Genomic DNA, 27,351 nt, shown 5'->3' with positions numbered 1-27,351 from the left:
TATTAGTTTTCTATGGCTGATGCAACAAACCACCACAAATGTGGCTTAACGTAACACAAATTATCTGGAGGTCAGAAATTGGAAATAGGTATTAAAGGGTTACCACCAAAGTGTCAGCCGAGCGGTCTGTGTTCCTTTCTAGAGTCTGCAGGAGACAACCCATTCCTCGTCTTCTCCGGTTTTGAGAGGCGGCTGGCATTCCCTGGCCTGTGGTCGTCTCACTCCACTTTCTGCTTCCATCGCCACTGACTTTGACCTTCCTGCACCCCGCTTACGAGGACCCTAATGCTGGGCCCACCCGGGGAACCCAGGACCATGTACACATCTCAGCACCCTTAAATTGACCACATCTGCACAGTCCCTTCTACTCTGTAAGACAACACATTGGCCGGCTTAGAGACAAGGATGTGGACGTCGTTGGGGGTGCGGGGCAAGATTCCGCCTACTGCTCGTCCCCACCCCCATGGCTGGCACAAAGGATCTCCTGAGCTGTCTAAATGATACGGAGGGTGTGGCATGACCATGAAGAGGGCTTCTTTCTGCTGTCCGTTCCCCATGGACTCTGGGCTATCCATAGAGCCCACGAGGATGGAAGGGATCTTGTGTCACTGCTACTGGGTGTGACTGGAAGGGTTTTTTCTGAGGTGCCCGCTGGAAACCACAGTGCCATTTGGTGGATGCTGTGGTTCTAGGATATGGCCCCACTCGTCTGATCACAGGCCTTGGAGTCCTAAAGAGCTAAAACAATCTCTAAGGTTTACCTGTAGTTGCCTTCAGAGTGTTCCTCTCCGGCCCCCACTGCTCGGAATCATCTTTGAACAGAAGCTACTGCGGAGAACGGGAGAGCGCCTGCGGCTGGCGGTGGCCGACTAAATGAAGCAGTATAGGATTCCGAGCAGAGGCAGGCGGACTCGGCCAGCGGTGCAGGAAAATAAGGCAGTCGGAGAGGTCTCAGCCTCTCCCCCACCTTATTTTGCCGCAATTTACAGGTAGTCCTGCCACAACCCTCATCATGAGCCCTGATAGGCTTGGTCCCCTGTCAAGCCCCAGGATGTGGCACCGGTCCCCTACTGATGCTGAGGACCTAGGGCAGACCCATCTGTGTCGCTGGGCTGGCCAGGAAGCCGGAGCTGTCCCGGCACGGGCACGCTGGCAGGCAAATGCTGATACTGCTTCAAAGAACCGCCCTTCCAGGTGCTGAGGGCGGCTTTTCTGATGCTCACGCGGTGTCACTGTTTATTTTCACAAGGCACCCAGCTGTTGTGGTGATGATATTTATATCAGTAAGTGCTCTATTCATCTGCCGATTTTAGGGGATGCTTGCCAGCTGCATATGGCAGCCAACCCCACGGCTCTTCAGAGCCTGATGTTTTTGCATTTAGGGAATCAACTCTCAAAGGCTGTACCAACATCTGGGGCTGAGAAATCTTCGTTTACACAAGACCCACCCTGGAAGGGGGAGCTAGAGCCAATGACCTTGACCCCTGCGTCCCTACATGTCCCAAAGTGAGGTTCTTTGACACTCTTCCTCCGTGCCTGAGCTCTGGTTTTGCAAAAAGGGATTCTGGAAAAGGTGAACAGCAAACAGGCTTTCAGAGACTCTACTTCACTCAGGGGCTCCTGGAGCAGCGCTTGCGGTTTTACTTTTTTAGGCAAAGGAATAGGACGGCTATGCCTTCTGAGTCTGGAATTACACAGGGGTCTTTGTTTTACCGGAATCCATTTAATTTCATGGTTATCTCAGATTCCAGTCTTCTACTGTTTAAGCCCCAAATCTTGGAGTCACCTTTGTTCTCTCATACTCCCTATTCAGTCTGTCAGGATATTTGGTTGGGTCTGCCTTCAGGATTAATCCAGAATCCACACCATTGCTACCACCGGGTTCAAGTGGCCATCACTCGTCACCTGGGATGACTGCAGAAGCCGCCTCCTCTCTGTCCTTCCTGCTCGCTCGCTTAGCAAACGCCTTCCCCTTCCTGTACCAGCAGGCTTTTCTCAACACAGTAGCCAGAGGAATGATTTTTTAAAAAAGTCAAAGTATGCCACTCCTCTCCTCAGAACCTATCAGTGGCTCCCTTCTTCTCTCAGAGTAAAACCTCAGGTTCTGCCTATGACCCCTAAGGCTCTCCATGACCTGGCCCCATGTCTCTGTGTCACCCGCTGCTGCTGTTCCCACATCGATTCTGTTCCAGTCACAGTGGCCTCTATGCTGTTCCTCAAATGCACCAGGCTGGAACCCACCGTCAGGTGTTGGTGTGGGTTGTCCTTTCTCCCTGTGATGCTCTTCCCAGAGTCTGTCACACAGCTCATTCTCTCCCCCACTTCCAAAATATGCTCGCATGTGACCTCAGTAGGGCCTGCCTTGCTCCCGCTATCACAACTGTATTCCAGGCCCCAAATCCCCCTTCCAATCCTCCTTACCCCGCCCTCCTATTTTTTCCCATATACTCATCACCTCTGACAAAGAAGTAAGTACATTGTAGGGTGTTTGTCATTTACTGTCTCCTCACTTTAGAACAGAAGTTGCAGCAGAGATGGGAATCTGCTGTTTTGCTTGCTCTGTCTTATTCGCGACGCATTCCAAACACCTAGAATAGCTCCTGGCGGGTAACAGATACTCCACGAATACGGCTGGAGAACGAGCGCATCTCTCCCGTGTGTCTCTCCCGCACGCATCCCACTGGGCGCTCCAGCTCCTCCCCCCAGACGCCTGACTGCCCAGACCTGGGCCCCGCCACCATCCACAGCTTCTTCTCACTCAGCTCCTGCATCCAACTGCTCCCCAAACCCGTGGGCTTGGATCTGGAAGCCCAGCTTCCACATCCCAGCCCCGCTGTCCCACCTGCCGGCCACCTCCTCCGTTCAGACCCCACCTCTCTCTTCTGTGCGTTTGCAGCTTCCTCCACCGCCATCCCCTGGTTTCCCTCCAGCTTTGCCTCCTCGCTGGTCCCCAGAGGCAGCTTTCTAACGGGAACTCCGCCACACCGCGGCTTACACACTGCCCGCCGTCTCTCTCCTCCCTGGACAGCAAGTACTGTCTCACCCTGCTCCGAGGAAGCCCGGGAGGGGGGTGGGGTGCACAAACGCGCCCAGGGTCCTGACTCTCCAAGAGGCATGGGGGTGGGGGCAGGAGCTAGAAGACCAGTCTGGATGGAGTTCAACCCCCACCCCGGGCAGCTCCACCACAAGCAGCTCGTGATTAGACCTGTTTCCTAGATGGCGCCTGCATGAAAGCTTTATTCGACGAGAAGGTTCTGCTGCTTATAAAGCAACACTTACCGTGCTGCCGGCCAAGGCCCAAACTCTGTAGCCGACGTGGGCAGCCCCATGCAAGCAGCGCCCTGCTGCATTTTCCAGCCTCACCGCCCGCTTCTGCTCCCGACAGACGCCAGCGCCAGCCCCACCGCAACCCCAGCCGTTCCGCAAACAAGTCACACACATTCACACCACCTTGCCTTTGCCCCCCCGTTCCCTCTGCTCGGAGGGCCTTTCCCCAGCTCCCCCAGCCCCACACCCCCAAGCCTCTGCTGCCTTCTTCAAGGCCAAAGTCACCTTCTTTTTGAAGTCTTCCCTCACCCTCTGGGCAGAATTAATTGCTCCCTGTTTCCCGGCCAGCACAGCACTTCGCGGCTGACCTCTATTACAGCGCTGCCACGTGAGGCTGGGACAATTTGCTCATCTGTCTCTGTAGCAAGGCTGTGAGCTCCTGCAGGGCTGAGACCACAGCTCAGATCATTTTATTTTACTCCCACACAAGGCCAGCACGCACACGGGAGTGCACTGAGGTACCCTGAGTTTCTTTCAAGACACCACTTTTCGAACACCTGGAAGGACATTCCTACTTTTTCCACCCAGCAATGGCTGCCCTGCCGGGGGCGGGGGGGGGGGCAGTTGCGGCGTGGGCTCCAGAAACTTTCCCATGACACGTGTCCCGAGTACTGGAATGTGCTGTAGGCATGTGATGCTTGGAGCTGTCAGACCTTGGGGGGCTAAGGCATGAAGCCTGCCTGGACACAAGAGCCATCTCTGATGACACCAGGATCCTCAGGGTGGCTAGTGGGCAAAAGGTTCAGGGTTCAAGCTCCAGGCTCTGTCAGCGTGGGCTGCATCTCCAAGGGGGGAGGTGGCTGGCTGGCTGGGTGTGGCCAGGCATCAGGCTCTTCTGCAGGGCTGGAGATGCTCAGAGCGGGGGAGGCTCTCTGAGCCTCTGGGCTCAGAGTGCTCAGTGGGATTTGGAGCAAGATGCTAATCAGTGCCTGGGGGATGAAGGAACAGAATCTGGCCCCAGACTGGGGAGGAGGGCTGGACAGAGCCCACAGGCAGGGGGAGTCATTGCTGGAAGGGAGAGGGTGTGGGGTGGGGGGGGTGGCGGGGTCCTGGCAAGAGACCCCCGGCCTCTGCCGGCAGCAGGACGGGGGCTGGTTTGGTGCTGGCAGCCAGCCAGTGCCCGCCCGCAGCAGCTCGGTTGGGCAGAGGCAGCACGACGCGGACTCTCGCGCTCTCCCTCCAGCGCTCGGGCGTGGCTGCCTGCACGCACCTGAGCTCCGGGGCAGTGGCCGGTGCCCTCCTACCTGGGCCGTGTCCATCTCGTTCAGCATCACCACGGAGGAGCAGTTGTAGTCGAACACCAGCCTCCAGAAGTCCGCCACGGTGTTGGGCAGAGGGTGCTGGGTGACCACGAAGGCAGCGGGCTGCTTGTGGCTCTGACAAAGGAATGACACGGGACTCGTGAGAGACACACCCAGCAGTGATGTTCTGATGGCGACGAGGCCTGGAAGGCTGCCAGAGGCCCCCGAACCTGCCAAGCCGATCGCACAAGACGCCTACCTGTTCTGTCATGCTGGGTGCCGCCAGTGGCCAAGGGGCCCTTCTCATAACGAGCTCATTCTCCCCTAAACTAAGACGTTTCATTAGAAAGTGTCACTCAGCTGGGGATTATCCAAATAAATTATTTATGTTTTGGAGCTCAGCAAATAATCATTATTACACTATGAAATGAAAGATTCTGGATGCAGATTTGCTGCTTTGCTGGCCAGAGCACCTCCTGGGACAGTAGTGATATCTGTGCTCCTGGGCCCACGGCGCTGGAGGGGGCTTGGCTCAGCCCACGGCAGAGAGTCTTCTGCAGGGGCTTCTGTCACGGGAGGCTCACTCCTGCCCCAAGGCCAGAATGAGGGCGGAGCTGGCCTGTGAGAAGCCTGCACGGTGTGCTGTGAGACAATGGGCAGTGGAAGGTGCTCAGGTTTTAGCGTCAGGCAGACCCGGGGTTCAAATCCAGCTTTCTGACTTGTAGGTTATAAGTCATCCATCCATCCAACCATCTATCCATCCAAGCATCCTTTGTAGAGTCCCCCCCACCTTTTTTTGGTGCTAAGCCCTGGCAAGTTATTAGATCTTTCTAAGAGGTTCTTCATCTGGACAATGGGAATTGCAACGCCCATTTGGGGATGGTTGTCATGCAGAGTGAATGGGATTTGTATTTGGAAAGACCAAGACACATGAACGGGCTGTGAGCCCACTGGCAGGACAGACACATCCCTGACGTGGTTCTTCATCCTTGGCACTGGTACTGTGGCTGGCACAGGAGACCCCCAATACAGGCCCAGCAAACGAATACACTCAGGTCCAAGCTCCGGATGGGGAAACTGAGGCTCGCAGAAAATAGCTTGTGAGAGTCTGGGCTATATTGGAAGCTTTGACTGGGCCCGAGTTATTACAGTAGCTTGTGAGAATGTGTTTGGAAAGATTGGAGGGCTTCTCCTTTAGTGGTCTGTGAAACTGGAGATTGTCCACAGCCTCTCTTCTTAAGCTTTCTTGAAAGACAGTCCCTGGGGCAGACACAGGTGTTTTTGGTAGAGTGACAAGTCAGCAGGAAGATGGGGAGGCAAGGGGGTCTTGCCTGTCCAAACCAGGGGAAGACCCAGGCAAAAGACCCTACCGACCATATTACATAAATGATTTCTTGATGCCCTCTTTTTTGCCGGTGGCAAAAAAATGCCTTGCAACTGTGGATGTCATGTAGACACTAGGGTCCTGTCTTCCAAGGGCCTTCTCCTGGCCAGTGGAATGGTCAAAGGGAGGGGCTGGGGCTAGGAGGACAGAATATTTAGCTTCCCCAAAAGCCAAACTCTAGCTGCAGACAGCAGGTCTTTGAGCCATTTCTATACATGGAAAAGAATCTAGATTTTAAGAGTCAAAAGACACAATCCAGACCTTGGACTTCACCCTTTCTGAGCTAGTCAACCTGGAGACAGTCATGCAAATACTCTGAGCCTCAGTATTTCATCCAGAAAGTGGGGACAATAACACCCAAATACAGAATGAATCAGGATAAGTCAGGCCCCGACATGGCGCCCAACACTCAGTGAATGTTAGTTCTCTTTCCTTTTTCCCTGTCTCTGTGATAAATGCTCTATTAGGCCAGCACGCCTGACAAAGCCTTATCTGAAAATATGTTCGAGATCCACGCTCCTGCCGGGTTTCAGGGATCAGCCGGCAATCCATTTCATGGATAACATCATCCTTTACCAGGGGAAACATTAAAAATTAACCCAGAGGACTTCATATTTTTCTGCTAGGAGCAAAGCTGCTATGGTTACCAGATAATGCACAGACCGAACTGGAATACAGATAAGGACTTTTTTCTTTTCTTTTCTTTTTTTTTTTTGTAAGAAAGGCAAAGGCCCAGTGATGGCTCACAGGAGAAATGCCCAGTGGACAAAGAGAACACAATCAGCATCAGAGCTTGGCAGAAGCCATTTGGCTCCAGGCAGCATCTAACCTACTAAGTAGAGGCCAGAAGCATGTTTGATCCTTGCATAAATGAGGAAGCCAGGGAGAGGGAGTTGGGACAAGTGGGAGAAAAAGCAGTGAGGAGCTTGGAAGTGTGATTACACCCCCCAGGCCCCATCTCTTGACACACACACACACACACACACACACACACACACACACACACAGGCACACATTGATCTTGGAGGGCTCTAAGCTAAAGCCAGAGGTTTCCCCTCCACCTCCAGCTATTTGATCTGACCAGGACAAGGTTCCCTGCTTCTGGACCCATAGGAGGGATTCCAATTCCTGGGCCCCCCTGTGGGCAGAGGCCAGGGCAGGACCCGACAGAGCTGATAGGCACTGAGCTCCTGTCACCTCCCTGCCTCCAATACCAAGGGTCCTTGGGGAGAGTTTCAGGAGGATCAGGGGTCATAGAATTAGTTGGCTTTGATCCCAAGAGAGAGGACTGCACATTCCTGACTGTCCTGGGTGAGATGGGAAGTCCACACGGGCTGAATGGACATGACCTTGGACATGGGTGAGGAGGGGAACCTGGAAGGGCTTATCTCCAATCTGGCAATGGTATTCTTGGTTCTGAGCCTTGGGAGGCAAGAAGTCTGTGTCTTACTGGATTGCACAAACCGTGGGGAGACCCACGGAATGAATTCTAGAGTGTGAGTTCTGGATTCTGGCTCTGCCACTGGCTTTCCAGGTGACCCTGAGCAAGTCTCTTCCTCTTTCTGGCCTCAGTTTTCTTTGCTGAAAAGCACAAGGATGAGATCAGATGACCCATGGCTAATCCTGCTGCAAACATCTCTACATCTCTACATCTGCAACCGGAAGGAGCTGAAGGACCCAGTGGGGGGCCTACGAGTCAGGAGCAAGGACTCACTGGAGCAAGGATGTGACCCCCTCATTAGGGTCATGACTCCTAAACGTAGCCAGGGTGGGAGTGCCCTTCTTGGACTCGATGCTGAGAAAGCAGGAGACAGTGGCTCTGACGGAACAGTCAGGAACATGGCCTGTCCCCTTCTTTGCCCCCTTTGCCACATCCCATCAACTGTCCAGCAACCACTTACTGGTCACCTACTACCTGCCAGTCTCATTCTTGCCTCTGCACTGGAGTGACCTGGGAACCTGCCTGGGAGCTCCCCGAGGGCAGAACCTATGTCTGTACTACCTTGCATTCCCAGGGCTCAGGCCAAGGCCTGGCATATGGAATGTTTCCTGAACTGAATGGAAGGCTGAGAGCTCTATAGGCAGCAGTAGGGGGGACTGGGCAGGCCTGTGCTGTGCTGTCATGGACACACACTTTATGCGTTTGGTCCATTCCTTCCAGGCTTATGGGATCAAAGAGCCAAGAACACAGCTTGTATACAGATTTGGACCACAGCCTTCAGGGGGAAGCAAAGGTCCTTGGGGCCAGAAGATGAGAAGCAAGGAGAGGCTGGCTGGGGGTGGTGGTGTGGGGTGTCAGTGCCCTGGGCTCCAGCCATCTCCACCTTGAAGAAACTTCCCAGTGGGTCCCAGCCGGGGCTCAACTTACATCCATCAGTGCGGCATTGACGTAGTTGCTGGGTTCGCCATCCACCGAGATAAGGAAGGGCAGGCAGCGGTCTAGAGGCAGGACATCCATGCTCCGGTTCTTATCATGATTCCGGGGCAGGAGCCCGATGCTGCAGTCCTCGGGCCGGACGCGGGGAGTCACGATGTTGAGGGTCTGTAGGGCACAAAGACAGACAGGTAGGCACTGCTCAGGCCGTTGCCTCAAACAGAGCAGAGCGAAGTTCAAACTCAGCCTACCCCATCCTGTCTCTGTCCTCCAAGCTTGGTCCTCCAGTCCCGCCCCTCCCCTGCCCCCAGGACTTGTTCCTCTCCCATGTGATGTTCTGCCATCTCCTGTTGGCTGCTCCATGCCCTGGGAGCTGAGAGCCCCTGTCAGGGCTCTGTGACACCCCCGTGATGCCAAGGCCGCAGGGCAGCATGCCCACATGCACAGCAGACACAGGCTGCCAACACGTGCCAACCTGCTCAGCTCTGTAAAGGGTGGGCCAGCCAGGAGGTCAGAGAGTGGGGCTGGGGGTGGGGCTGGGGAATCTCTGAGTGTCATGCATCCCTTGAAGTGTCGTGGAAGGAGGGCAAGGATTTCCCCAATGCTCCTCTCAAAGTGGTTTTTAGAACGAGCTGCTCAGGATGGGTGAGAGACCCCAGGGGGAAGCTTGGGGAGCCTGGAAAGTTTCAGGGCTGTGTTCTGCAGAGTGCGTCTTGCAAGTGTGGGGCCAGAGCTGAATTGTCGGGCCAGGAGACCAGATGCTTTGTGCAGCCAGGAGGGGGCTGTGGCTTCCATCTTTCCCCTACTCTGTACCTGCTCTCCTCCCAACCAGTAAAGCTTCTGTTTGAGGGAGCATGGGGGTACTGGCCTGGCTGGGGTATCTGCCTGTGGAACCATGGGCCGAGTACGTGCCCCTCAATTCCTGGAACTTCCTTGCTTCCTGCTGCCTGGTTCTCAGCTCCTGTTGCCCAGGGATGACCCTGGCACTGACCTCAGGACAACAGGCTGGACTCCTGGCTTACTCAGTCCTGAGCTGAGCTGAGCTCTGGGATGGTGCTTCTCAAAGTTTAATGTGCGGACAAATCACGCAGAGATCTTGTTATGCTGCACATTCTTGTTCAGCAGGTGTGGGTGGGACCCAGGATTCTACATTCCTGATGAACTCGCAGGTGAAGCTGATGGGGCTGGTCTGCAGACCCCACACTGAGTAGTGAGGATCGAGGATAGACACACTCCAATTGTACAGAAATGGCAAGAAAACCTGAGTCCCTCCAGGGATGGCAGAGCATGAAACTCACACCTGTGTTCAGAAACTCGTCTCCACCCACCACTAGGACTAGACTAGAACTAAGTCAGTTTAAACACATGATCACAGTTAAAAACAAGTGTCAGCAGTCACCGGGTGACTGGTTAATCGCTGCTCGCGGCTGTGCACTGAATGTTCTGGAATTCATTCTGCAGCTGTCTAGTGCTGCAGACACCAGAAGCACGAGGCTTATCCGTCCCCACCAAGAAAACCCCCTGAATGTGCTCGGTGCCGCTGAAGTTGGCTGGGTCACCGAGCCCGGGACCTGTTCATACCTGAAATTCGTCTTTGATCTGGCTGGAGTTGGTCTGGGGGTCCAGCCTGCTGATATTGTAGTAGAGGGAGCGGAACTCGCACACGGGGATGGCGGTGTTGCCGCAGAGGCACGCTTCCAGGATGGCGTCGTGCACGAACACGTATTGCTCCTGCCGAGCCATGGGGAGAAGAGATAGGGTTCTGGGTGAGAAGAGTGGCCTGAGCATGTGTCGCTCCAATTTAATCCCGTGGCTGGGAAGGAGGGACAGGATTTAGATCGCAGAATCATGGCTTCCTCTCCAAAAACCCGAGGGGCCAAGTTTCCCTGTTTCTTAGTGATCGCCTGAGCGGGGGTGAGACTGCACTCTAAGACTGAACAGTGCAGTCACTGATGACAGAAACTTCTGGACCTGCTGCAGCATGGGCTCTTGGTGCCTGCCTATGGGCCCTCAGCTTCCACCTCTACCCTGAAGGCTGCAAGCACCTGAGATTCACGCTGAGGGATTTCTGCTAGTCCCAGGAGCACACTGGGGCCGGGTGCAGGGCGAGCCCCCAGGGCTGAACAGTCGGCGCTCCAGGAAGAAGCCCTCAAGCAGTGTCGGCGGAGAGCTGAGGCAGAAACACCTAGGTTCTTTCTGTCTCAGGTAGGAGATTTGGGAGGGCATGTTCCGTACTACCTCAGAGCTGCCAGCAGGCTTGGGCTCCAGGTGTCCACAGGGTTAAACAGCTTGCAAAACCCTGTAACAGTGCCGCACAGCCTGGGTTCCTTTCCTCCTCTCTGCTTTCCAACCAGCGAGTCATGGGATCACCTCCCACGTAAGCCACATGCCTTGTCTCAGGGTCTGTTCCTGAACCCTGGGCCCCTCTGCCACCTGTGTCCTTTGCACCTGCTGTTCTCTTCTCCTGGAACCCTGTGTCCCCTTTGCTATGGCCCCATCTGCTTCATTCCCTCTGCAAAGTCTTCTGCAAAACTACCAGGTGGGAGCTATTGCTTTTGCTCCCAGGCCCTTAACAAACGTTTGTTGAGTGACTGTTTTCTTGCAGAGCTTGGCCCATCTCTACACCAAACACCTACCCAGATGCATCATGATGATCTATCTGACATCTGTCTCTGCACCAGGCAGCAGGGACCCCCGTCTAGTGCCAGCCGGCAAGCCTGCCTTCTGCAAGCATGCGTCTTGGCTTTCCCGCAGCCTCACCGAGTCTAGACGCTAGCCTGCCAGAGTTAGCTCAGAGCCCACAGCAGACTCCTATGTGTAAAAGCTTGTAAGTCGGGGGATTCTCTGTGGAGCCAGCCGTGACTGGCCAGGCCCAAAGCCAACACTTCCCTTTGCAGGACTGATGATGGATGTAGCTTCTTATCTGCCCTAGCTGACGGCCTGGGCACCCACAGCCTTCCTTAGAACCGGACGATGGGCTTGTTATAAGAAGAACCAGCCATGGCTTTGAAAAGTAGGGCAGGCAGAAAAGGCTGCCTAACAAGAGAGTACGGTTCAGAGAAAAGTGCATGGGCCTTGGGGTCACATGGACCCAGGTTCCACCACTGTCCACCTGTGTGAGGACTTGGGGACCCTTTATCTGTAAAATGGGGATACTGTAGGAGCTGCCCCAGAAGCTTGTCATGAGGAGTACAAATAATATCCCGAATATAAAGGACCTAGCACGATGCCTGGCACATAGTAGGTGCTCAACACTAAAGATGAACTCCTCCCATTTCCCTCGGGTCTTGGGCTCTCTACCTGGACAGAGAGATGCCTGAAGGTCTGCTTTTCCCACAAGCATGGGGGCTATGTGTTACCTCCTTTGGAATCCCTAGAACCCAGCCCAAGTACTCAATAATTTTGTTGATGAAATCATTCCTGCAGGGACTGAAGCAATTCTTGGCACACAGTAGGCACTCAGTAAATGCCAATCCTTCCCTGTCTTCTTCCACCAAGGCAGGAATACTATTCAAAGAATCCTTGAAAGTTGCCATTTGGTTCCTGCTTAGATGCCCTCAGAGATGGGGAACTCACCACCATTCCCCACTGGTGGAAGCGCTTACACTGTGGGACCTCAAGGCTGGCAGGAGTGTCCTAGCTTCTACTGTGGTCTCATCATAGCAAGCCATGTATCCCGCTCTTCACTTCTCCCACACCCAGGTCTCTTTCTTTGGGATGCACTCCCCCTTCCCCATGGGCGTCTGCTCCACCCTGCTTCTCCGTGGCCTGGGCTGCAGCTGGCTGGTCAGCTTAATCCCCCAGAACTCACCTCCGTCTGTACCAGGTTGACCCTCTGGGCCCGGAGCTCACGCACACAGTTGAAGATGTCCACTACCCCTTCATTCTCAGCCATGTCAAGCATGGTGTCGATGGCGATGAAGCAGCCGGTCCTCCCGGCCCCAGCACTGGAAGAGAGGACAGTGTCTCTATTAGGGACCTCGGGGCGGAACTAGTCCTGGAGAGGCTCCCCGCCCCCCCCTCAACCACTCAGCCCTGTCCCAAGGACCCTGCAGAGAGGCAGCAGGCTGCGGAGGTCAGACACAACAGTCTGAATCCCAGCATTGCTGGGACACTGAGCAAGCGAGTGAACTCAGAGCCTCAGCTTTCTCCTCTGTAAAATGGGAGAGCGATGCTGGCTTTGGGAGCTATTTTATCAGAACCTGCTTACTTTTGTTATCCTCATTTAGCAAGGACTTATTTAATGCTTACAAAGTGCCAGACATTGTTCTAAGTGCTTTTACAAATGCTACATATTAACTCCCTTGTGAGGTCATTGGGAAGTTTCTCACCCCATTTTACAGGTGAGAAAAGCAAGGCACCGACAGCTGACTTTGCTCAAGGTCACAGAGCTGGTATGCCATGGAGGACTTTCCAGCCTAGCCGTCCGGCTCTAGGTCTGCGCTCTTAGACATCTGCTCCTCGTAGCAGCCGTAGCACAAAACGTGTGCTTCGACAACAGAACTGCAGGCTGCTTCCTCCTCCAGTGGGTGAAGCTAATCCGTCTATACTGTACAAGGCACGGTGCCTGGACACTGCAGATGGCTAGTAGACAGGTCTTCCCCACTCCCCCTTCTGTCTTTTTCTCTTTCTCAGAGAACAGGCTGAGGGATGGAAGCAAGGAAAGGGAGATGCGGGAACAGAAGGGAGGTGGGAAGCAGATCCTCTGAGCGGGCCCAAAGGCAGAGAGTGAGTCCCAGGTCCCACGTCTCAAGCCCCAGGTTTGGCTCCACAGGCACCTGTTTTCCCAGGAATGTGAGCCAGGGGCATTCTTCCACTGGAATAGGTGACAGCCCCAAGACCCTGGTCCGGTAGACATACTCCGATTCTGATACATACTCAATTCGGATCACTGGTGCCTTCCTTTAGGAAAATCTCAGACCAAGTACAAAATAGCAAAAAGAACTCAGCATGACCCATGGGCCACAGCCAGTCCCTCCCCGATCAGCACTGGGTTCCAGGCGTGGCTCTGAACCAGAGACAAACGGAACACTGGCCTCAAGTGCACGTGGTTAAGAAGTGAAGGCCAGCCTAGCAAGGAGGCCCATGCTGACTGTTTTCATATCCCACTTCCCCTAGGAAAACAAGTGATGGGGCAGGAAGAGAGCAGGACTGGCTGACCATAAATCCAGGCAGGACAGGCTGGCAGGGACTGTCACCCGCAATGATCCAGAAAACAAGCCCGTGGGAAGCAGTCTTGGTTCTTAGTGAAATTTCATGGTTTAAAGTGAGTGAAGTTTGACTTGTATTTGTACCCTTCCACCCCCTAATCCAGAACCCCCTCCCCCAGAAGGGACTCAGCAGGCTGGGCCCTGGGGTCTAGGAGGGAGCACAAACAGCCACTCGTCTGTGTCCTCCTGAAGTCTCCCCCTCCACCCATGTTAGGGGAAACAAGCAGACCGACCTGCTAGTGAATCTCGGACCCACTGCCGGGGAAAATCTGCCTGGTGCCCGTAAGCCTCACACAGATACCTGCCTCCCTGCCGGACTCTCTGGAGGCCCTGAGCTGTATTTCAGCCTCATGGGGCAACTGAGCCGATCATATTTGGGGTCAGACCCCTGGAACCCAGTCCTGGCTCAACCATTTACTAGCTGTGTGACCTTGGGTAAATGACTTACCCTTTCTGGGTTTCAGTAACCGCAAGCATGAAACGAGGCTGATAATAATAAATAGACCCACCCCGTAGCGTTGATAGCACAATACACGTACGTCGCTCGAACTGATACTGAAAAAGCACAGTGCGTGTAAATTACCTAGCCTGCGCCTAGCTGCGTTACAGTTTCTCAGTAAATGGTAGCTACTTACGTTCAACAAATATTTATTGAGCACCCAGTATGCACTAGATGCTGGCATTGGGAGTGGGGATATGACGATAAGCAGACATGGCTTCTGCTCTGAAGAATTAATAGTCTGGGGAGTGGACCAGTATTAGAGGCAGAGACCGGTAGTGTTTTTAAGTGCTTACTAGATGCCAGGACTTCTCCTAGGCACCGTGTACATGTCAGCCAGCACATTTCATCTTCAGAATGGCCCCGGGAGTGGGGACCACTGTGCCAGGCGTGTTAGGAGGATTGGCTCTGGAGACATAGGGCAGTTATGCAAGGAGAGCCTGATACATTGTCTCCCTTCTTCCCTTACCCCTGCTCTGGCTGCTCTCTGGGACACAGGACTTGGGGGCTAACATTCTACTGTCCTTGAACTGTCATGAGCCGTAAAGCAGAAGATATATGCAAAACGCTTCGAGAGCCCAGGGCTGACGGTGACTCTTACCTCCTCACCCTCAGTGACCTCATCTGTGAAATGGGGTCTCTAATCCCTAATCGCTTGTGTGGGGAGGGTAAACGGATGCCGAGTGACAAGGGGCTGGCCCGGAGATGCCTGCAGTTTGTGGAATCCCTCCTTGGCTTCACTCAACGCCTTGACTGACATGGAAACCGCCAGGGCGGGCTAAGTTAAGAACACACAGGGTCTGAAAAGGTGGGCTGGGCCCAAGGTCACACTGGAAGAGGAAGGCAGGAGTGTGCTGGCCAGCTGGCCTTCAGGTCTGGTCCAATTCTGAATGCCCTTGACATGACACTTCATCTCCATTTGGGAGGATTGGAAGACGTGCCAGTCATTCCCCATGTGACTTTCTAGGTCAGAGCTGAAAATACCTCTTCTCCATAATAAGGTGAAGCCCGGCGCTATCCATTTACTCTCTGTTAAGGACCCTGCAGGCCAGCAACTGATTTTTAAAATAACAGCACTGAAGAGAAGCACGCTTCCACCGAGGCGCCCTGCTGCTGTGGAAAGCAGCCGAGGGTGAGCGTCTGGAGGAAAGCCTGTCAACTCCCAGTGCTCCCGGTTTACACCTGCAGGACCCAAGCAAAGGGTCCACCTTCTCAGCATCTCAATGTTCTCATCTGTAGAATGGGAAGGATACTAACACCCACCCCTCCAGGCTGCGTGAGGAATGTGCGAAGTGCACACGTGACAGACAGTGCTCAGTGTGAGCCCATGTCCCCATGGGACTTTACTATTTCACTGCAACAGTCATGATACCCACTGGTATTGCTACTATTACTTTGTTGTTGTTGTTGTTGTTGTTGTCAGCAGACCTTGGGACCTGGGCTGGGCTTGGCGACAGGCAGAGCAGTCTTGAAGACAAAGAATAAAGGCTGCTGGAAAAACTGCATCTCCCTCTCTGAGAGCAGTGCTGAAGAAGCAGCCTCGTTTAGTGCCGGAGGCTGTCACTTACCTGCAGTGGACCACGATGGGCCCAGCCTCGGGGGGGTTCAGGAACTTGACCTGGCGCACGAAGCCCAGGAGGCCGGTGGCATAGCAGGGGACGCCGTGGTCGGGCCAGCTGGTGAAGTGGAAGAGGCGGAGCTCCCGGATCTCGTGGTAGCCTTTCTGAGGAGAGAACGGGCCTCTGTTCCTCCAGCTGCCACCCCCACATGCCCGCCCAGCACCCACGGGGAGCACACCTGCTGCACAGAGGAACCAGCCTCCCTGCTGTCAGGGAGGACAGGACCCTGCCAGGTGAGCAAGGGGTTGCCACACAGGGTGACTTCTGTGATCTGTTGCATCTGGGAGCCATGGAAGTAGATACTGTAGAAGTAGTGGCTTTGCTGCAGGACTTCTCAGAGCCTTCAGTGGGCTCATGTACACTCTGGATCCCCAAGGGGGCATTATAACACACCCACAGTGTTTGTCCAAGGGACCCTCTTTTGACAAGGGTGTCATGGGACTTCTATTCAGCAGAACAGACTCCAGAGAAAGGTTGGTCTTAAACACCAAGTTCAAGTCATTTCCAGTAGAACACGAGGCCTTTCAGTGACTGGGGTCTGTGTCCCTCACTGTTCCATGGCTTTCAAATTAAAAAAAAAAGTTTCGGACTCCGCAATTCATTAGATTCTTATTTAGAATCATAAGATAGGAAACAAATAAAAGCAGAGCTTCTCCGACTGATGGGGGCAGTGGGGCCTGGGGCTCCGGTCACTTCCCCTCCTACCACTCCTCCTTGACACCCTGCAGCCTGAGGGCACTTCTCTGCCCAGTCCGTAGTCAGGTGTCACCTTGGAGCCTGAGTTATGCAGTGCCCTTGCCTACTTTCTCCTACCCTGCCATCTCCCGCAGATATGCAGAGAGCACTGAATGGGAAGAGTGTTTGATCATTCTTTCAGTTAAGGAAGGTTCACTGAGGTTATCTGTGCCAAGCCTTGTGTTAAGCACTGTGAAGGCAGAAATAAAAGCCACAGTCCCTGTCCCTGGAGCAGCTCATGGTCTAGCTGAAGAGGCAGACTCCTAAGTGGATAATCCTATTGAAGTGCTTAAAGGAGCATCAGGTAACCCCATCTGCGGAAGGAGAAATCAGAGAAGGCTTCCTGGAGGAGGTGATGCATGACCTGAGTCTAGAAATACATTAATAGTGAAAATAATAGCTATCATGTATTAAACACAGACTGCATGCCTGTTACTCTTCTGAACATTTCAATGTATTAACTCATTTAATCCTCATACCAGTCCTTATGTTGTTACCTCTGTTTTACAGATGAGGAAATTGAGGTTCAGCCAGGTTAAGAAACACAACTAGGTCACACAACTAGTAAGTTATAACCCAGTCTGGACCCTGACGTCCAACTCCACAGTCTGCACTCCTCGTCACTATGGGACACGGAGGCCTGAGTGCTGCCCAGCGGAAGAGATGGTGGGACTCCGAGGCAGAGAGGCAGTCCAGGCAACAGCATGGGGACAGGACTTAGCATGGCATGTGCACAGAATCACAAACAGGGCACCCCCAGGGGGGAAGTGGCAGACAGGCAAGGGTGGACAGAGGGCCTGGGGGTGGGAGGCTGGGCGGGTGCTGGATGCTGGAAAGCCTTGCATCCCACACTGGGTCTTGCTGGGGAGCTCCAGGGAGGTTGCACGGAAGGGGAAGTGCGTCATCAGACTTGCATTTTGGGGGGAAGTTTGCCATCGGACTTGCATTTTGGGAGGATTGTGTTCGCTGCTATGTGGAGCCTGGAGTTGAGTGGGTGTGTTGGGGGGGCAGTGCCCTCCCAGATCCCCTTTCCTGGGCCAGTGCCCCCATCCCCAGCTCCTGAGTCTTGGCTGCAGACACCCACGGCTTCCCACTTCTTCAGACAATTGTTCAGCGGACCAGGAGCCACTTTCCCTGGGGGTGGGGGTGGGCAGCTGGCACTCGGGCTGAAGGGACAGCAGAGCACCCAGCCGACTTGCTGAGTCTGCCCAGGACTGAGGCATGGGACTTCTGGTGCTAAAGCCAGGATGGTCCTAGGCATACCAGGATGCTGGGTGACCCGAATGGAGGAACAGAAGACCGCTTTGCCTCAAGACAGGATCAACTGTGTGGTAGAGTTCATGCCCCAGAGCTCCCATGGGAGCTGCCGGCTTTGGTCTCCCGCTGAGAGCACGCCCTTGCTCGGCTCCTTCCGCCGCCCTGCCCCACCTCCCTCCCTTCCTCCCCTTCTCAGAGCTCTTCCTCAAGCTTCAGTGAGTGCACCCAAAGCCCTGCCTCAGGCTCAGCTTCCCAAAAACCCAAACTGAGATGGACCAAGACCAGAGGCAGAGAGCCCCATAGGAGGCTGGGGCAGGAGTCCAGGTGGGAGTGAACGAAGGCCCAGATGAAGGACCGGACGGATGGGCTGAAATAGGAGAAGAGGACACGGCTTCAGCAACACTCAGGTTTTCATTCCATTCTCCAGGTCAACTCAGCCCCGGGAAGCCCTTGTTGGAGCCCACACCACCTGCACTGTGGTCACGGCTCAGGGGTCCTCCCTCCCTGATGGGACTGTGCTCTCTTCAAGGGCAGACACCACTTTCTGTTTCCTTGGCTCAGGAACCGATTTTGAGCTAATGACCCGGGCAGTGTTTGCTGAGCACCTGCCTGCGATTCTCCAAGGCCTCCCTGCTCAGGTGTGGGGCCCAGGATGTGCCCCCATGTCCCCACTACTCATCTTACTTCCTGTACTAACAGCACACATGCCAGATGAAACGGGGGCCCTGCCAGGTCCTCTTCTGTGGCCTGCGTCCCTGGGCCTCAGCTGTAGGAGTGCTAGCTGTTCGTGACTCCCCTTTTCTGGAGAAGTGCCCTCAGCCCACAGGATCCCACTTGCTCTGGAGCTGACCTCTCAGTGGCTTGTCCACAGACAGTGGGCGGATCGAGGCAAGGGGGCCAAGTCTGTGGTGCAGGTCCTGCTCTGGCCGCCCCCAGGATCAGGCCTAGGTTAGACTCTGCTGAATACTCTCCTTGCCTGGGTCCTTCCTCTTCTCTCTCCTGTTTCCCTCCCTCCCCTACAAGTTTCTCTTGAGAGGGTCCCTGGATACACCATCTGCACCCAAATCCTTGTCTCAGGCTCTGCTTCTAAGGAACCCAACCTAAGGCCACGTCGATGTACCTGTTGTTATAGAGAAGTGCCCTTTCCTCCTGGTTCCTAAAGATACGGGCCTTTAGGAGCATGGGGCCTGGAGGGGAGGCTGCCAGGAGCAGTGTGCCCTGTATCAACCATGCGTGCACGTACGGGACCGTGCACGTGCCTTCTTCGGTCCTCAGAAGGACTTGTCCAAATCCCAACGGCACAGCTCTCAGAGCAGTGAATCCCAGTGCTTCTGAATCCCTGGGTCTGTGGCCACTTGGTCCATGAGTATGGATGCATCCAGAAAATGGCAAGTAGTGGAAGGGACAGTGAGCTTCAAATCAGGGGCTGTGGTGGGAATACGGTTCAGCCAGCTCACAGGTGGGCGCAGAGCAGACCTTCGCTCAACGAGTGCCCTGAATGAACAGATGAGCTGGCTGGCCCAGGGGACAGGCTGCCCGCAGCCACGGGGAAGCTTACCTTCTGGACGGTGAAGGTACGGATGACGTACTCCGCCAGGGGCTCTGTCTCAATCAGGCTGACTTTAATGTCCCCGTAGACCTCCGTGTCATCCGGCCAGTATCGCACACACTTCACCTGTGAGGAAGGACAGAGACAAGGACGGATGAGGGGGTGGCTGAACACGAGCAGTCGCCTCGTCTGGCCTTCCTGTTCCGATAAACCCAAGGGCGATTTGGGTGGAATTTCGGTCCAAGGGGTTGTCAGCTGGCCGGGGACTGGCAAACTGCACAGGGCCACGCTCTCTCCCAAAGGAACTGGAGCCGTTAGGAATAATGGTGGTACCCTCTTTTGCAGAGCTCCTTAAAATCTCCAAGTCCATTATCACGCTAGGTGAGCAAATTGATCAAGGTGAGATAGGCAGGTGGTGCTACCCCATTTACAGCCGGAAACCACGCTCGAGTCTGGAGGTCAGGTCCCTGGTCCCGGGTCCCGGGGCCGGTTTTCTACCTCTGGCTGAGCCCTCTTTCTGCTAGATCAGTTGGGGGAGCGGGGCGGTGTCAGCGGAGCGGAGATGAGGATAAAAGGTGGGAAGCAGCGAGGGGGTGGAAGAGGAGAGGGTAGGGAGAGGGCTATTACTATCCAGAGGTGGTGACTGAGGGCCGGAAGGAGAAAGGCTCTCAGTTGGGAGAAGGACGCAAGGAGCGGGACTCAAAGGGAAGAGTCCTGGGCTCTCTGCCCGGGCGGTGGCTGCAGATGCTAGCGACAAGGCAGTCCCACACTGGACTCTAGGTCACACTCTGCAGGAGGAAAAAGAGATCACTGTTTTCCCCTAAAAAGAACAAAAGCATTACCATTCCGGGGGACGCCGCACGGCCTAGAGTGGCATTTCCCACAGTGTGTTCCGCTGGGTGCTAATAGGTGTTAGGTAAAAACAAAACAAAACAAAAACAAAAACAAGAAACAAAAAAAAACAAACAAAAAAAGGTTTTGTGGTCAAATGAGTTTGGGAAATGCTGGATTAAACAAAATTAAACAGGCCACTCTGCTACAAGACTCCTCAGCTCGTTGAACGTGCTAACGCTATGTGTTCTCGACTCTCCGAGAGGGGCAAAGAGTGCACAGCATTTCCCAAACGTATTTAACCATGGAACCCTCTTCTCACTAGGCATCCTGCAGACTAGCATCCCACGGAACCCACTTAGGGAAACGCTGCGAGAGCGCAACAGGCTTGGCAGGCAAACGGATGCATTGCTTGGTTCTAATGCTCAGCAGCTGGGTAGCTTCCAAAAAGTGCTGAAATCTCTCCGAGGCTCAACTTTCTATTAATGCGGATAGCTAACGCTCGCTGACAGCTCACTGGGTCTCACACTGCTCGCTAAGTGCCCTACAGATTCCTTACATGTATTATTTTAATCGCTTATCACTAGAACCTTTACAGATAGGATTATCACCCCGTTTTACGGATGAGGAATCAGAAGCACTGAGAGGCTAAGAAAACTGTCCAGGCCAGGAAGGGACGGCGTCAGGATGCAAAGCCAGGCCACCCGAGTAATTACCAGCAACACTGCCTCGTGCAGTTGTCGGAATCAAAACAAAGGCACGAGCGAGCGTCAGGCACGGTGCTCGGCTCCTAGCAGGAGTTCCGTCAAGAGGTTGCCCCCGTTCCCGCCCCAAACGCAAATGAGATTCATGATCTGTCCATCGAGGGAATCCGGCTCCAAGATGGGATATGTTACAGAACAGGCTGGAACTTGCCTCTGAATTCTTAAACCCTAGCCTGGCCTTTTTGTCCACAGTAGCTGCTCCCGGGGCCTTGGGGAGCGGTCGTGAGTGGAGGGACCACGATACTAGCATGAGAATTAGGAGTCAGAGAACGTGGCCGGGTTCCGGCTGGAGGACTAAGGGGTAGATTCTCCGGCCCCTCTGGGCCTGTTTCCTCATCTGTAAAGCTGGGGAGGGATGAGGTGAGAGTGGGCTCAAGGATAAAGTCTCTCCTGGCCCCAGAACCCTACGAGGCCACGAGATGTCCGCAGCCCTTTCCCGGATTACGATGACAGCCTAGATTCTCTCTTTCCCATGATCTTGGAGGCCAGGACTCTTTATTTTAACGGATTATCTGGTTCTTTGCCAAAACAAAAACTTACCTGCCCACTCCTCGGTTAGTTCCTATGGTAAGCAGAGAGGCCCTCTTCCTCCTAGTCTGTGCACCCTGCCTTTCAACCCAGCAGCCCACCCACCCACATGCCACGGTTTACCAAGTGAGCAAAACCAAACTGGCCATAGCAGTCCCATTTCCAAGCCCTAGGAGTAGCTAAGGACGACGTAGGAGAGTCGAGATAGAGCAGAGCAGGAGACCAAGGCCTGAACCCCAAGGAGTATCAAGGTTTAGTGGTTAGGGAGCAAAGGGTCGGATGCTCTGAGAGGCTGAGTTCGATGAGAACAAAGAAGTGGCGGTTGGATTCGTCAACATGAAGGATGCTGGTGATGTTGACCGGCTCACTATGGGTGGGGTGGAGAGGGGAGAAGAGAACGGGAGTGGAGGAACAGAGCCTGTGTGTGTCTTCAGAGTCTGGCAGAAAAGCAGGGTCAAGAGAATCCTTTTTGTTTGTCTGTTGTATATTTTCAGGGAAAAGGTACTCAGGATGTTTTGTACGTTCAGGGGAATAATCGAGCAATGAGAAAAAGAGTTACTTTTCGAGTGAGAGGGGAAACGAGAAAATTCTTGCATAGAATCTGTGATTCCAGGCATTGAGATTGCCTTTGAAAGGGCAAGAGTCCCTTGTTTGTGTCTGAGGCTGAGCCTCTACAAACACCAGATATGCTACCATTTGGGTCAACAAAAATGGCCTTTTATGGTTCACCCTGATAACAGAGGGGAAGAACGAGAAGATGGTTGTAGATGCGAGTAGGATTGTGGCTTTGTGGTGTGAGGATGAGCATTCATGTCTGATGGCTGTCATTTCCCCAAGGGGTATGAAATGACATCATCAACGGAGCGAGGGTGGAGAAAGGATGACTTGGAGGGAAAAGGTCATATTCCCCAACGGGAAGCGGATTTCTCCCACACAGGTTGCTGTGAGGTGAGGTGTTGAGTGGGGGGCATGCGCCATAAGGCACAGCACAGAGAGAGCTCAGGAGGGCGGGGCCAGCAGGAGGGGCTTACCCTGCCCACTTCCACGAGGTTCGTGACCATGACGATGCTGGCCGAGTTCTCCTGCCAGATCATTCTCCAAAAGTCCTTGACGGTCTCCTGCATTGGACCTGCCGACAGAGAAGGTGACAGGGTCAAAGACCACAAGTGCAAGGAGGCAGCCAAGAGGCCGTCCCTCCTGCTTGGTCAGTCCAGGCTCGGCATAGGTGAACAAGAGTGAGGCCAGATGATGCTCGCTGGGACACCCAAGCTGCTGAGACCGGGGCCAGAGCATGGAAAAGCAAAGTGGCATTCCAAGCTAGCAAGGTCTGCAGCATCCACTGGAAATGCCCACAGCCTTTCCTCTTCCCTCCACTGTCCTCCTGCCCAGAGGCTGTCCCCCAGCCCCACTTGCCCCCCACCCATCACCTTATTGGGACTATATTATGGGTTAATAATATAGCTTATGGGAGTTTTCATAAAAATGGCTCCAGAACCTGAGTGAGAGACAGGGAGGAAACTGGGGTTGCAGGGGGGTGGGGAGGAGGACAGAGAGCTGCCAGGAGCCAGATGCTCGCAGTGCGCACAGTAGAGGCCCGATTTTGAGCTTGACAAACACAAGGAGCATTCCTCCGGAGCCCAAATAGGAGGGAGGGAAAGGAAATGGACAAGGAAAGCGAGATAGGATCTGAGCATCCAAAGCAATTTCCTTGGAAATTTCTCTTTCAATGTCCTGGGCCTTCATCGCTTTTACAATTGCAAAAGTAATACATGTGTTTGATATAAAAATCTGAGCAGCATTTTTCTGTATATGTTTATACACATATGTATTTATACATATGCATTTACTGTAATAAGCAAATTATTATATGCATTTTTATATGCATTTTTGCATGCTCTTAAAGGTTCTTACCAAGCATGGTATGTGTTCACTGCATAATTTTCTATAAAATAGAAGTACCACACTTTATTTAAGCAATCTACCAACTGTTGGGCATTTAAGATTTTTCACTTTTTTCCTATTACAGATAACACTGTGAAGAGTATCTTTGTATATGTCCCTGTCCACATATATAATTATCCAAAGGATTTCCTCCCCAAAGGGTTTGGGAGGTAGGATCATTTTTAAGCCTCTGATAATGTACCGCAAAGGTGTTTTCCCCAATGGCTGACTACGTCTCTCTCCTAGGCACACACTCGTCGAGGAGATAAGGCCCCCTCAGCTCTAGTTTCCGGTGGTGGACCCTGAGCGCACATGCCTGGGGCTGAGGCTTCGGGTCCTTCCCACCTGTGACCATTTCCTAGTGAAACCTCCATCATCTCTCACTCATGTCCCTCCCCCTATAGCTCAATTTGTCACCTCTTTCCTTCCTAAACAAATGGACGCTCCCAGGGACCCCTGGCGGCTCTCCAGCCCTACACCTGTGTGATTCTTTGCTGGCAGAAGCCCATTCCTCTCTTCCAGTGAAGGGCGAGGACCCCTTCGAGGAAAAGGAGAGCACTTACCCTGAGTTGCAATGTAGTGCCGAGGTCGATGGTATCCCTGGATGACAAGAGAGAAGCAGAGTGGAGGGCCTCCAGTCAAAGCTCACAAACACCATAATATTAATAGTTACCCTTGACAAGACATGTTTTCCTCACAGGCAAGATGAGAATAGCATTAGACACTTCCCAGAGAAGTGGCCAAGATTAAATACGGTAACATATGGAAAGCTCTTATTAAATCACTAAATTATCTATTACAATAGTTACCTGGGAGGGGCCCATATAGGTTTGCCTTGGAAGCAAAACTGGGTGGCCGTTACTTATGCCCATGCACCCAGAAAGAGGTGGAGAATCAATTTTGGGGTTCCTGTGGGACACAAGCCACCAAAAAGTCTTTCCTGTGTCCTAATTGTGTGAGTCTCTGTAGGGCACCTGACAGAAGAAAACCATTGCATCATTGGCCCCCAGCATGAGTAAGGATCAGAAAAAAAATTGGGAAGAATGCCACCATGCCTCTCTGTGCCACACGGCTGGGCTTGGAATTGGAAGTCCCACTCACCAGGGAGAGCCCCGTGCAGGTGTGACCTAGAGGCAGATGAAGCCACTTTCTGATTCAGAGATCAGTTTCTGATATCCCTGTATGTTGCAGTGTCCCAGGAGGCCCTGCCGCGCTCTGGCGTGGGGTTACTCCGTGCCCCGTGACCCTAATCATTGGGGAAGAGGTTGAAGACAGCCTTCTCTTTCGCCAGGGTATGGCGATATGTGGAGGATCCCCTTTCTAGTTCCAGAAAGGAACTGTATCATACTTGGTAGAGTTCAAGTTTTGGACAAAGACTTGCATTTAGTACATACCGCTGAACGTAGTATTTATGGAATGAGTACATGAGTGAACGAACGAATGGGTGGATGGATACATTTTCAAACTACAGATGCCAGTATGGAGCCTGCTGCAGAGGGGTTCCGGACAGCCCTGAAATCCACTCGGCTTTATGGTTAACCGTCTCAGGAGAAAACAAGCCCGGACAGTGGATGAATACCTAGTTCTGTTTCAAACGCTGGTGATGAGTCTTTCTGTCCTGTTGGGGGTGGGGGTGAGCTGCCTCAAGGCCCTCTCACTCAGGAAATGAGCCGGAATTGCTATCTGTATGATTTATGGTGAAACAGATGTGGCATCTCTCAAGTTCTAGATCCACTTTCTGATTCAAAGACTCGTTTTTGAGCCCCTGTGTATTTTTCCATGTCAGTCTTCTCCTTGCTCCATGAATATTTAGTGGGTACCTTCCAAATGCTGGGCATACCCTAGAGATGCCAGATTTCACTGTCAGCACCAAGCCAGGGCCAGTGCTGTGGCCAGAACTGGTGGATGAACACAATCCCTAGGAATCAACAGCCCCTCCTAAACTCTTGGTTTGATACCTTCTTAGTGAAGTTATCAGCTTCTTGAGGACAAACAGTGCCTCCTCTAAGTGTTAAAGACATGTTCGATCGAGCCTCGCACAGTGGGAGAGTCAGAGCAAATGCCCGGTGAACGAGTGGCTGAGAGCAAAGCTAAACAAGGTACAGTTGGAGGAGGTTACGTGCACACACTTTGGACCCGATGGCCCGGGTCTGAATCCTGGCTCTGACCCTTAGGAGCTGTGTAGTCTGGAGCAAACACTTAACCTCCTGGTGCCTCAACTGATTTTTTGTCATCAAATGAGGGTACTTAGATTTATATCATAGTGTTGCTATTAGGATTATATGGCAGTTACCATGTGCCAGGCACCATATTCTAAGATTTAACATATACGATTTTATCTTCTTCTTATTTTATTGGTCATCTGGCAAACATTTATTGGGTGCCTAAGATGACTAAGCACCTGTGTTGACCGCATGGGAGAGGGTGAGATCAGAAGCCCTCCTCTCCTCACTGCTCTGCCTCTAATAGAAAACCGAGCCCCTCTCTGAGACATGAGAAGTAGGAAGGCAGGTGAGAGAGACCAGGAGCTCTCTGTTCCTTCAACTCAAGATAGACAGGGTTTCCCACTGCAGAAGAATTACACTCTGGGAATTTTCTTGAGTAGGTCTGGCAACAGAAAATCGTCCCCCAGAGTGGGGAAGAATGTGGTTTCTCAAGCCCGCCCTCTTCAGTCACCCACATCATCACTCCTAGTTACAGTCCTTGTCCTTCCTGACCCAAGCCAAAGCACTGGCTGCTTGCTGGCCTCCCTGCCTCCAGTTTGGTCCCATTGCCTGCCCATCAGCTTCCAACCAGAGCGAACTCTCCAGTGCATATTGGATTATGTTATTTCCCCACCAAATGGCCTGCAATGGCTCCCCGCTGTCTGCACAATAATGTCTGAATGTCCTAGCTCAGGACTAATCATCCGTCTCTAGCCTCGCTGCCAGTTGTCCCTCTCCTCGCCCTCCCCAGGGCCCTGTGTCCCAGCTTCCCGGCACCGCACCTCAAACGAGACCTCCCTCCTCCCGCACGGTCCTGTAGGCTTCTGCACATGCCCAAACAACACACGGACCACATGAGCTGCAATACGGTTTTTGGACTCTTCTCCCCATGGGCCATGGCGCCTGCCCCTCAGAGCTTGGGGCAGCCTTCAGCAAAGGCCGGTGGGTGGCAGACAAGCATAAACAGGTCTTGGAGATGAGGCTGGGCACGCTTCATGGCGTTCCTGGTTCCTCCCTCCAGCAGCATGCTCGGTTCCTATCACCCTTCTGCTGGCTCACGGGCTATCTTGCTCTTCTTCAGAAACAGGAGTCACGTTTCCATCTAGAGGCCTTTGCACGGGCCATTCCCTGTGCCTGCTGCATCTGTCCCCGGTGAGCTCGGTGGTTTGCTCTCTCCCTCCAGCCCGGCTTCTGCTCGGTTGTCAGTCACTTCACAGAGAGCCTCCCCTGACCACCCTGTTGGCCCCTCTCACATTTCTCTGATTTACTTTTCTTCAGGGCACTTATCACTCAACGGCAGAATGTTCCTTGTTTATGGACGTGCTCACTGTCTGTCTCCCCAGTGGAGCGAGCGTGCCGATAGGGCAGGGCTGTCTGCGGCTTGCTCGTGGCTGCGTCTCCAGCACCAAGTCTGCCCAGGCCATCAGCCTTGATAAACGCATATCGAACGCATGCACGCACGCTGTGTGCCTGTCTGCACGCTGCATGGGAGTAAAGAGGCCCTCTCTGGTCTCCAAGACCCCACCGAGTCCCCAAAGAGAAAACGTTCTAACCACGAGATTCCTTAGCACCGGAGATAAAAGGAAATGTATTGCTCGACTGGGGCTTTACTGGGGATTTGCCAAGAACTGGTACAGAAAACTTCCTAACCTTAAAAGAACTTTGAGTTCATTTAAGTCCCACCTACACAGCACACAGATCGACTGCAAACCAGCACCGGGCCTGCCTCCATCCGTCTGTGAGCAATGGGAAAGAGGCTTGCATCCAAAACGCATTTATCTCACTCTGAACTCAGGCATCTGTTACTTACTGGGGACCCAGATACGATATTTATTTCCAGACTGGTAATTTATAACAGATTCAAGTGGCCAATACATTCTCGGGTGTG

The 27,351-nt window shown here is 53.4% G+C and overlaps 1 protein-coding gene across 2 annotated transcripts in view; it reads right to left on the bottom strand.

Annotated features, from left to right (window-relative positions):
- The window catches only part of PTPRT (protein tyrosine phosphatase receptor type T), a 1,022,164-nt gene that overhangs the window by 33,758 nt on the left and 961,055 nt on the right, over positions 1-27,351 (bottom strand). For both annotated transcript variants that reach the window (XM_044385622.3, XM_044385623.3), the window contains 8 exons: positions 23,823-23,859; positions 22,350-22,447; positions 19,205-19,321; positions 15,604-15,758; positions 12,138-12,273; positions 9,908-10,057; positions 8,321-8,494; positions 4,572-4,703 (listed from right to left, as the gene is read on the bottom strand). In XM_044385622.3, coding sequence (XP_044241557.1) covers positions 4,572-4,703; positions 8,321-8,494; positions 9,908-10,057; positions 12,138-12,273; positions 15,604-15,758; positions 19,205-19,321; positions 22,350-22,447; positions 23,823-23,859 — 999 coding nt within the window. The remainder of the gene's footprint in view (positions 1-4,571; positions 4,704-8,320; positions 8,495-9,907; positions 10,058-12,137; positions 12,274-15,603; positions 15,759-19,204; positions 19,322-22,349; positions 22,448-23,822; positions 23,860-27,351) is intronic.

Source organism: Ursus arctos, unplaced genomic scaffold (genome assembly GCF_023065955.2).
Source record: "Ursus arctos isolate Adak ecotype North America unplaced genomic scaffold, UrsArc2.0 scaffold_16, whole genome shotgun sequence".
In the NCBI taxonomy this organism is placed as follows: Eukaryota; Metazoa; Chordata; class Mammalia; order Carnivora; family Ursidae; genus Ursus; species Ursus arctos.
This window is presented reverse-complemented; position numbering and strand designations above follow the sequence as displayed.